The 12,363-nt window shown below is 36.9% G+C and overlaps 1 protein-coding gene across 1 annotated transcript in view; it reads right to left on the bottom strand.

Annotated features, from left to right (window-relative positions):
* Positions 1 to 396: 396 nt before the first annotated feature.
* Positions 397 to 12,363, bottom strand: part of LOC126299155 (tachykinin-like peptides receptor 99D) — a 1,430,543-nt gene continuing 1,418,576 nt past the window's right edge. The window contains exon 7 of the mRNA XM_049990921.1: positions 397 to 7,974. Coding sequence (XP_049846878.1) covers positions 7,838 to 7,974 — 137 coding nt within the window. The 3' untranslated portion in view covers positions 397 to 7,837. The remainder of the gene's footprint in view (positions 7,975 to 12,363) is intronic.

The following is a 12,363-nucleotide window of genomic DNA, read 5'->3' on the forward strand; positions in this document are numbered from 1 at the left end:
AGTGAATGCCATAATGATCCCCTTGGAAGGTTGTTTTCGTGACTCATCCATCGCTAATGGTCTTATGATTATCTAGACGTAATATCCTTATATTGTTGCATTGATATATAATAATCTTTAAGTGTACTAATTTAATTTTGTTGATATATGATTGTCATTTCAAAGCGGTCTGATTGCAATTTCTCCTGATGTCAAAGACAGAATTACTTTGTAGAATATTCTACCCAGTCTCTCAAAATAACCTACTGTTTGGTGATAAGTGTAAGTCAGATAATGTTATTACATTTCTCTTGGTTATTATTGTTAAGTACTACAATAGTACTGTTGCCATATCATAGCACACTGATAAGTATATAATGAAATCTAATATAGCATTAGGTTACAAGCAAGTAATGAGTTTATTTAGTAAAATGTTTATACATTTATTTCACAACATGTACACATATTAATACAGATCAAGAGGCACACACTTGGCATGCCACAAGTTTTTTCGACTTTCCTATTTTATACGAGTAGCTTAGCGCAATTAATAATGAACACGATATATACAGTCCATAGAAGTCTCTATTTTGTGTACTTTCTCTTCCATATTGCAACCAATCGGCTATTTTCAAAATTAATAAAAGTTAATTGTAAAAAATACACCACATGGAATCATACTAATTCAATAAAGCCTTCTGCCAACATAAATTTTTAAACATAAATCTAATGACATGTTTCACGACTTGTAATGCACCTGCTTTGTTCTGCACTTATTTTTTGCAACAATAAATAGTGGCTGATAAAGTAAATAAAAAGTAACTTTTTTAGAGTTAAGGAAAGCCGTATGCATAAATATCGTCTACACAATGGACGTACATGTGCACTACATGCTGCTCAAGCAGTGTTAAAGTTCAGTTGCAGTACGGAAAGCAGAAAACATTTTGACACAGCTTCACAGAATGTTTTAAGGTGTTCCAAAGAGCTGAAAGTTTCCATGATAGATTACTCCTATCTCATCATCAAGCATATGTAATTGTGGCATAATGTCACACTTACAAGAATGATAGAGGCGTTAGCTACATAACCATTGCAAAATGATTGATTTGAAATAAGCACTAGTTTTAATACGCTCTATGCTCTCAATAAAGCAGCACACACTCATTTTAATTGTTCTGTAAAATTGCAGATCTAATAGCTACTTACACACAGATAAACAGTTATTATATCTTTCTTACTTATTTCCACATAAAGCGAACTTTCTTAGGCAAATACTGTGCTACATAGTTAATATTTTTCATCAGTGGTTCCAGTGTAGCAAGGAAATGAGAAATATGATACTTGCTGTATTTGAAGACAGAATAGTCTTCCAAGGGGTACATCATTGTTACATGCATAAATGATGCTGTACAATGAAAAACGATGTAGGATGATATTCAAGAGACGTTTTAGTGGGGTATTTTGTAACATCATAGGACTGCACATATTTAATAATATAAGGCCAAACATAATTTTCTTATGTATGGGTTGTTACTGATAGGAAATCTTGAATAAAAGTCGAAGGAAAGCATATCCTTGGAGCACAAACTTAACCAAATCTAGCATTGTCATTACAATTTCATTAATTGTTATTGATGATCAACTTAATCTTAAACCCAGCAGTAGAGAAAGGAACTATTTGCCAAGACCCGTAACTTTTTATTGTTGTGTTGGAATCACATGTCTACCAACAATTTTCAGTGAAGATATTGATCCTATTCACACTTATAAGTCTATAAACCTAATGAACATGTTATAAATTCATTTCAAAAGTCTCCTGAATAAAGATTAAAATCAGCATAATGAAAAGTTATTTCCTTGTAATATATTTAATGTCGGCTGCACATGGTTAACTCATACGTTTATTCACAATTAACTTTCTTGACTCCTTAGAAATTTTTAAATATATGTTGGAAACCTCAACAGCTGTAATGCAATTTTTATTCCAAAAGTTGGTCATTCAAAACGTACATGTGTCTAATACATTTGGTGAAAGTAAATTCACAGTTTATATGCTTCACATAAACTCTGATAACTCCAATGTGATTGTAAAGCTAGTAGCCACGGTTATGAGGTACCAGTTTTTGTCAGTGTGCCTTAACGCTGTAAAATGACTACATGTCATCCGATGATGCAAAGCTGATAACAGAGTATGATGCACGAAATTTCTTTAAAAACTGAATCTCAAGAAAAATATTTGCGCTGAAGAAAATCATTTGTTTGAGCATTCAGTAAAGTCAGATTCAATTGCATACAGCAATATCTGGTATTAATCATTGTGGTAGATAGTGGGATACTACAGAAATTACCATATATAGATAAATATCAATTTTATGTCCATAAATGCCAGTTCCAAAGATGTACTTTCAACACCTCATATAACGAAGACTTTTGTCAATATTTCAATTCTGTCAGGAAGCGGAACACACACATTGGTATAAGCTATACACAGTAACCATGAAATATTTACATTTTTCTTTCTATTGATACGTAGGAATTAAGTATGTAACTGAGTCAACAATTAATGCCTGCTGGTACACAAATAATTACTGAATAAAGCGTCACATTTGTAAATATTCTCAGTATTATTTAAATCGAGGCTGTGTTCCAGTTATTAAAATATTTATTTTGTTCTTAATTCTAAAATATTTACTAAGCTACCTGATGTATCTACAAAGTATTTACTATATTAACAGAACGTTCAACATTTCTATTAATGACAAGCATATGACATTGAACGTCCAATTTAGAAATCACTTTACCTTGTTTGTTTCTCCTATACTAAATCAGAGAAACATTTTGAGTATTATTATTTGTCAGTGACATAATGTTTCTGCTCTCTATGATTTATCAGCGACTACTGTGAATCTACAAATCATTGCAGGTTTTGGATACGTGAAATTCATTTACATTAAACACTTTTTGTATACTGTACAAAACCTTCCTAATGCTGTTGTACCTATTAAAACTACTGAACACATCCGAATACCTTTATTTTTGTTCGATGTGCTACACTCTTCTATATCTAATAGTCCCTGCCTACGTTCCTAACTTGTATGTATCTTCTGAATTACGTAAATTAACCGTAACATTTAAGACTACCATAGACCTTTTTTAAGTGTTATGGATTGAGAGAGAAATCGGAAGTATCTGAAAATCAGAATGTAATAGAGATATAGTTATCCAAATTACTCTGAGTGATTTCTGTTATTGTTTATAGGTCACTGCTATAAATGTGTGTGTTATGTGTCAATCTATTACAGGATCATGAATCTTGTAATTTGTCCTGCTAACTGAATGCTCAATGAATTTTCAGGTGTGCAGTTAGTTGTTATTTTCTACCATGCATGATATCTCATCTAGGCACCTACCAGAGATCTTCAAGTGAGCCATCGAATACTGAGATCAGTTACCCACGGTACACTATTTATTATTGTACTAAGAACCTGATGATTTAGGTAGCAAATACTAATCTTGGACAGGACACTTGAAGCTGTCAGGAAGTTGCCCAAATCAGATGCTGTGTGAAAAAGAAAACGACAAATGAGTACTCTTCCATACCGTAATCGTACACGACTGTAAGGGGGATGTTATGGTGTTGCAAAGAAAAAGAATATAGTCATTTTTAAGCCACAAAACTTGACGGTCCAGTTCTAAAATGTCGTTCTAGAATTGAAATCAAGTAGGTGTATGCTATGATCCTCAAATAACAAAAACCTAAGAAGTTGAGGTAGAAGTGTAATGATTAGCTTGACATTTTCTTGAATTATTGACATAAATGAACCGATCTGGACACATGAGGTAAGTTACTTCCGCTTTTCTGAGAACAAAAATGTGGTATGGCAGTGACAGTGGCACTGAATATTTGTCAACAATTCTAATAAATAATATCATACCACAAATTTCTGCTCACAGTTGATTAGATGCCAGACATAACATCTTGACTGTGTACTTAGCTAAGATATTTTCTCGAAATCTATGTGAGCTAGACTACAACATTTGGGCTTTCATAACTGAAGTGACATTATAGTTATCAAAACTTGGACTGTGTAACACACTGAACACAAAGTTTCTTCCTTATATTTAATGTGGAACTTGTAGTGTAAACGCATTAATAGGAAGTAATGAATGAGGTGACCTTAATTGCGAAACAGCAACATGTGGCGCCATACTTGATAGTGGAAACTAATGAATCCTGTAACCGTTTGCTCGTTTATTTTCCTGAAAATAATTTCAGTGCTCTCGTGGAGTAGACGGTATTTCCAGTACCACATAGGTGTTCTGTAATTACACATAAGACTCAAAATATTCTTTCTTAATACTCCTTGTGTACTTATTTCCATTATTTTACACATCCACCATTCAGAGTGAAAAGGTAGGTTACATGTTAGCAAGGCCTGATGTAATGTGAAACAAATGACGTGTAAATTATTTGCAGTAATGAACATAATTTTATATGTATTTACAGCCTTTATTTGGTGGGTGTACAATAAAATGTTATGAATTATTATCTAATTGATCATGATTAAAACTCTCTAAGATATGCATTGATTTCATATCAGGATTACACGAATTATTTACAGGATGTAAATATTTTATTAACTGGAAGAATGCCTCTAAAATTTTGTCATAATAAACATCGAAAATGTGTCTTTGAACAACTACTAAGCTTAAATAAACGTCTCCATCACATATGCACTTACAATTGATTCCAAATTTTTCTTGCATATTCGGGAAGTGTAATTATAATGTATTAACATAATGTTGATCAAACGATGTAGGCAGCTAACTCTGTACACTGAGCTTTGGCCCCTGCCATTGTGTTGCCTGAGATTGATAAGGTGTATTATAAATTATTGGAGTAAAATTAGTTTTAATTTTCACAGCTTGAGGTGTTGTATGGAAACATATATGTAGCATACAAATGTCACAATTTATAACTGTCACATGTTTATATTCTGAACAAGAACAATTTGTACCTTGTGTTATGAAAATCATCAAAAGACATAATACACCAGTAAACATATGCCATCATTATCAAAAAGACCAAAGTGATAGATTATCATATCTCTGAGATTGGGTTAATAAATAATACCTGAGGCCTGACAGTTCATATGTCTCTTTAGAGTTTAAGGAACCTACTATCTACTACTCTCCCCAGATACAATAAATATTGAAAACATTTATTAATAACTACCCTTATGCATTTTCAGTTCATGTTTTTTTTTTCTTTTTAATTTTATAATGGCACCAGCGCACTCACACAAACATAATCGTTTACATGATGCCGGCCACTGTTAATAACGAAGCAAACGAATATAGTTATGCCAGTCACTATAATTTTACGCAATCAGATATTGTTGTCTGATTTACATCTGTATCCTTTCAATACCATAACAATTTTTTTGACAAAACCCACCAATCTAAGCTTTCTTTCGTAATGTTTACACTTGTAAAATCTGTGTAGTGCGACGAGAGCAACACGGGTTACCATACGATTAGTCACTGATACGTCTAGCCTTACACTTTGTCTAGTCATATTTTACATTCCAGGTAGGACGTTTTGCTGCAGTATGACTGAGATTGTTCATATAATACAGTTCACAACAGTTGGAGTCTTTCACACTACAGCCAACTTTTCCAGTGGGACCGTAAATTATCGTCGATATGCTGTCTTTGAATTTCAACACCCTTTTGAGGGACAGTGTGATAATAACAATAACCAGAAATTAATTCTCTGTGAAGCCACACTCCACTAGGAATGTAGGCTGGGTTGTCATGAATTTAGTTCTTTGCTATTTATGGTACATACATGTCCTGCACTTCATGTTGATGTGAATGAACAAATAATATATTGGTTTCTTAGAAGGCTCTCCTTAAGCAAGATATTTGTTTATCTTTTCCTTTACTTTCCAGGCACGTTTCGCTGAAGTTTCAGCATCATCAGTGGGCTTTTATTCTCCTTCTTGTTGCCATATGCTGTGGTTTTCCTGGATTTCTTTGTTATTTTATTGCAGTTGTTTTCTTTCATAGCGTGTAGTAACAAGAAAGACGATGAAAGTCCACTGATGATGCTGAAACCTCAGCGAAACATGTCTCGAATATAAAAGAAAAGATAATAACTGTACTATGGTCAAGGCGAGCCTTGTCCACAACTAAATCTGTTTTTGAGTAAACATGGACAGAAGAGCTTCAAGATGATAAAAAAATATACTCTTTGAAGATAAATATTGATTAAAACGTAAGACTCTAGTTACATATACATTTCAAAAATCCAGATCTACATATATGAGTCAAGAATTAATTATTTTCCTGAAGTGAATCTGTCACCTTCCGGTCACAGTCTGGAGAAACCTGAATCATAATTCTCCATAGTATGTAGTACAGTATTCGTTCGAGGTATGCTACTACCTCATAAAATGCCAGCATGTTAAAGTAATAATGTGAATCTTATTACAATAGAAATGTGGCTTTCTGTCTAGTGATATTAAGTAAATGGTTGGTCCCTCTTTTAGATTAATCTGCAATACTGAATTTATGAAAAGGCTAACGATCAATTCACGAACATTCTTATTTTCCTTGAAAGAAGTTACTTATTTCAATGTTATTTCGAACACGGTTTCAACTATTTACGAACATTTTGCCTAGAAAATGCCAGCTAAGAATCAACTAGATATGCTGTTGTTGACTTCCCATGAATTTTTAGGAGCAATAAATCAGTTTAATGGTAGCAAAAGTTTTCTTTTACGCACTGATGAAATGTACAATGAATATTTTGTTTCTCCATCTAATAATTTTGGAGACTCTCATGTAATGGAAAAGTGCCGACACTATTAACACATGTAGGTCTGCTACTCAGAATAACTCCGTTCTTTTCATGAGGTTATTATTTCCAGATATTACAACGCTATAATTCTCCAGTCTGTGCTTCTTACCATACGTTGAGGTAACGAAGTAAGATTTTCATCTAAGGCCACTATTTTGCCTTAGTTTTGGTTGGTAATATGTGTGGTAGATTCCGTCTTTACTGCTGCAGAAGCTGCTACGCCATAAGAAGCTCATCTTGACAGCAGTGCTCATCAAGCAGTCAAACGTCGAGAATAATGACTGCAACCGTAAAACTTTGGTTTTACCTAATGTATGTGTGATCGTAAGGGATTGCTATCCACTGCAGAATATATTCGTTTTATATGTGATTCAGTTGAATTATTTATTAGTTTGTTAATCATTAAGGTACATTTTGTATTCTGATAATTCGAAACTCTGATTTAGGTAGAAAAAAAAACCAATACCCGTGTGGTTTTTATAGGTCAGTGCTGAATACAGGCAGTGTTGGCAGCTTCAGGAAGTAAAAGTGTTTTAGTGATCGGGTCATAAATGAAGTTGTTATTTCATTTAAAAGCGTGCGATGTACCAAAGCGATCTATGGAATGTGGCTGCAACCTATAACTGATGTTATGTAACAGGAGGCTCTCATAATTTTCTAATAGTCTTCATTTACATTTCACATTAGTAATATTTCCCAGTAGGATGTACTGAATATGTTACACAACGCTAGAAAATAATAAACTAGTGGCTAGTACAGGAAACGCACAATTTGCTACCGTAGCTGTTGGATTAACAATAGAAAACAATTGGAGCAGAAAAATATCGGGAGCTGCTGCAAGGCAGGAGGTGATGAAAAGCGAGGGAGGGAGGCAGGCGTTCAGATCCAGGTCTGGACGCGCGTGCGGCGGGCGGGCGCCGGCGGACCGTGATGGCCCATCCCCATCCCCATCCCCATTCCCAGCGCCGAGCCGTCGCCCGCGCCGGCCGCTCGTCAGGAAACGCTGTGCGACAGGTCGCGTCCATACGGCCGCCAGCGTCGGCCGCCCTCCCCACGGAACGTCGAGTAGCTGGGCGCCATATCCGCGTGCGTCGTCACCGTTTCTGTCGATCCGTGCACCCTCGTCGAACCTGCGCACACAGACTCTGCGGTAACCATGAACTGCTAAGTGTGTAACTACGCATCAATTATTGACTGCATTTATTGATTGTCCCGTCTGTTCTTGGTACAATATTGTGATGCATTATGATTGAAAACACACACAACACTGGTGTAATATTGTATAATATTTATAATTTATTTCACAAACCGCTTTTAGACTGTTACGCCATCATCCGGTGCAAGGATAAGTATGTTGTGCAGTGAAATTTAATTCGACAAAAGATTTTAAACTAATGTCTCTTACTAAGTGTCTCCATTTAAAGAGATGAAAAATATTAATGTTAGATTAACCGTAGGATTATTTCACTGTAAATGCTGTGCAAGATTATTTAACTAATATAAAATATGTACCACATTAACCAATGAACTATGTACAAATTACAACAGATGTTCATAGAAGAAAATAAATTGAACTATAAACTTTAATAACACATCCCAAAGGTGTGTCTGAACAAAACAGTCTTGTCTTTAACTGATCCTAAATAACAAACAGATAAGACGCAGTAGTAATATTAATTACACAGCTGATGGTTATCTATATTCTCAAATGCGAATACATTTCATGCAAGAAAAATGGCTGCAGAGCTTTTAGCTGCCTCTGGATTTGCTATATCCCGACAAACTTTGTGTTGGAGGCTCAGAACAGCAGCTGTGTTTCCCAGATGTCCGGCCGTGTGATTCTCGATCATGGCACCACAAAGAAGGGCCCATGTAATGTGTAGTCGGCCACATTAAAGCTGAACCTTGAACAAATGGCGCAATGCGCTGTACATTGAGATATACCGCTTCAGGTTGGAATATGATTCTCGTAGTATATTATCTGGACGGAACCTGGTAACTGATACTACGCCAGGAACAGCGTAGAAAAAGACCGGTTTGGTGGTAATGGTGTCATGGTTTGGGGAGGAATTACGTTGAATGGCCATACCGAGCTGTGCATCTACGGTGATGGTTGGAGAAATTCCGTAAGTCCAGAGAGGTATAGAGGAACTGTTACCACATGTTAGCGTATTCAGAAATGCTGTGGGTCCAGATTTCTTATTTATGGACGATATCACACGTCCACATCGAGCTGTTGTGGGGGATGAGTTTCCTGAAGTTGAAGATATCCGTCGCGTGGAGTGACTAGCTAGCTTGGGATGCATTAGGAAGACGAACAGCATTTCATTAGCTTCCACCAAGGGCACTTACAGACCTCCGCATCATTCTTGCTTAGGAATGGAACGACTGCACAAAGAGCTCTTGAGCCATCTCTTAGAGAAAATGCCACGGCTATCTACATGTGCGGCTGTTAATGGTAACCATATCCTATATTAGAGTTTCTTTTTTTGTGGAGGAGATATCCCAATTGCATTAGTTTGCTTATAAATTTTGGTCTCCAAACCTTTCTTAACACTATGTTCGATTACTCTTGCATGCAAAATATATTTTAAGTGGGCAGTAGGTTGTTTAGTAATCCTTCTGAGATCCTCATTACGTAACATGTCCTGTTTTCATGATACTGCCTAACTTGTGCAATGTAGTTTAGTTTGGTGACAGGAGACGAAGAGATATCAAAATGAAAATGGGGTAACCATACTCACCAGTTTAAAGAAAAGGGGTACATTCGTATAATATCAAAATGAAAATGGGGTAACCATGCTCACCAATTTAAAGAAAAGTGGTACGCTCGTATAATGGCACAGTAATGAGGCGTAAACTCGCACGGAACTTTATGGAAAGTAATCCACGTACGGAAATAAATGAGCCTGATGTTAGTTTTCTAATAGTATACCCGTGCTAGACATTTGTAGGATTTTATGCAAACGAGGCGACTTAGGAACACTCATGATACACAGCAGGGGATCAAAATGGGAAAAAACTGTATTTTTTAAATAACTCTGAAGACACGTAATCCATATATATTATAAAAATGGATGTACGTATTTATGAATGTATGTATATATGTATGATCTAAATCTCCTACTAAAATACGGGATCGATTTCAACCGAACTGGGTACACGTATTACTTACTTTTGGGAAATCACCGCTGTAGGGTACGAATTGCCCATGTATTGGGGTGGAGGTGAAACATTAGTGTAGCACATGTCGCTCGAATAGCCATAGTTCAATCATCCAGTATTTGTGAACGAGACCGCTTTGTGACTTCGAACAGACTTTACACATAATTTTCAACATCTAACAAACTTATTCTCCCTGACAACCCCACGAAATGATGACAGGAAAAAAAAGTTTAATGCTCACAATATTTTTTCTGCTCATGCAGTAAATCTACCGCATCAGGCATGACATTGTACTTTATTACTCTTTTACTGCTAATTATATTCGAGATTTTTCAGGCAGTATTCATATATATCACTGAACGCACTCCCAAAATAATATCATAGTGCTACTATAAGTTCAGGAGATATGACGCCATAGATACAGAAGTGGCCCTGAGCACTATGGGACTTAACATCTATGGTCATCAGTCCTCTAGAACTTAGAACTACTTAAACCTAAATAACCTACGGACAGCTCACAACACCCAGCCATGACGAGGCAGAGAAAATCCCTGACCACTCCGGGAATCGAACCCGGCAACGGGGGCGCGGGAAGCGAGAACGCTGCAGCACGACCACGAGATGTGGTCCATAAACACAGAGATGCAGGGAAGACTGCAGAATCATGCAAGATGTTTACATTTCTTACCGATATGCTACGGAATCTATTTGCAACACTTTTCACAGGCATTACCAACATAAGCCGCTGATTGAACGCAGAGAGATATATCGCTATTCAACACACAGTTCAGGACATACGACGTCATAAACACTGACATGCGTGAAAAATTACCACGTCATGCATTGCACTGTGATTTACTACTCCGTTACCACTAACTCTGTTCACAAGACTTTCACGGCAGGAGCCATATATACTACTGGATGTGCATGCAGAATTTCACTATTTTACGGCACATACTTCTGGAGATACAGCGTAATAAATATCATTCTGAGTGAGAATCAAACCACATGGCGTGATTCACTATAGGTACAGGTTAGACACACGTATAAATATGTGTTAAGAATGTGATACAGACATATAAATATGTGTTAAGTGTGTAAAATATACCTGAAATATATTTGAAATGTGCGTACTCAGGCAAAGCTATTAGTACGAACCTCATCCTAAAGCACTGGTGCGATTTCAACCAAATTAGGAACTCATATGTTATGATCTGGAAAGAAATACTGTAAGGATAAGAATCACCAGCATCTTACTGTGGCGAATGTGATAACGTTCAGTGAGAATGGAGAGGGGGAGATGGACAGACAGCGAGTGGGAAGGTGGAGATGGGAGACAAGAGGTCGAGGAGTTGTGCAGAGAGAGGGGTAAGGACAAAAGGACAGAGAGTGAAGAGAGAAGAGATGAACAGACAAGGGAAAGAGGAAGAAATGGACAGAGACAGAGGTAGGAAAGGCAAAAAGAGAGGAAGAGGAATAAATGAACAAATCAAGGGGCGAGGAGGATATCGACAGAGAGAGGGGAAAGGATAAGATGGACAGAAGAAAGAAAGCGGAAGAGATAAACATGCAGAGGGTTCAGAAAGAGATGGGCAGTGAGAGGAAAAAGAAGGTGAAGGCCAGAGAGACAGGGAGAAGGAGATGGACAGATAGAGGATGAAGAACTAAATTAACTAAGAGAGGGGAAATGAGGAGACTGGATTATTGGAAGGTTGGAATAGCCGGCCGCGGTGGCCACGCGGTTCTAGGCGCTGCAGTCCGGAACTGCGGGACTGCTACGGTCGCAGGTTCGAATCCTGCCTCGGGCATGGATGTGTATGATGTCCTTAGGTTAGTTCGGTTTAAGAAGTTCTAAGTTCTAGGGGACTGATGACCTTAGATGTTAAGTCCCATAGTGCTCAGAGCCATTTGAACCATTTTGAAGATTGGAATAAACATACACCCAGGCAATGCTGGATACTCAGATAGTTTTAAAAATACGCCCTAGGAGTGATATTCTTGTCTAAAAATGATACAGCACTTTGTTTAATAAATTTATGGTGGAATAAATTCTGTCTTCATTTGGCACACGTTGATTTTACGTGAATTACCACTTTTTTTAAAATATAGTAGTACAACTCAGTACCTAGTGTTGCCCAGGTACTCTTTTCGTAAGTCCATCTCATCCTTCCCCCTCTCTATCCATCTCCGCAACCATCTCTGTCCCCTTTTTCCACCCCTCCAATCTCTTTCCCTTCTCTTTCATCCTTTTCTGTGTCCATCTTGTCCTCCTTCTGTTTCAATCAATCTTCTCCTCCCCTCGTCAGTCGATCTGCTCATCTCTGTCTGTCCATCTCCTCTCCCTCCTTCCTCTA

The sequence above is a fragment of the Schistocerca gregaria genome, chromosome X (assembly GCF_023897955.1).
Source record: "Schistocerca gregaria isolate iqSchGreg1 chromosome X, iqSchGreg1.2, whole genome shotgun sequence".
Lineage (NCBI taxonomy): Eukaryota > Metazoa > Arthropoda > Insecta > Orthoptera > Acrididae > Schistocerca > Schistocerca gregaria.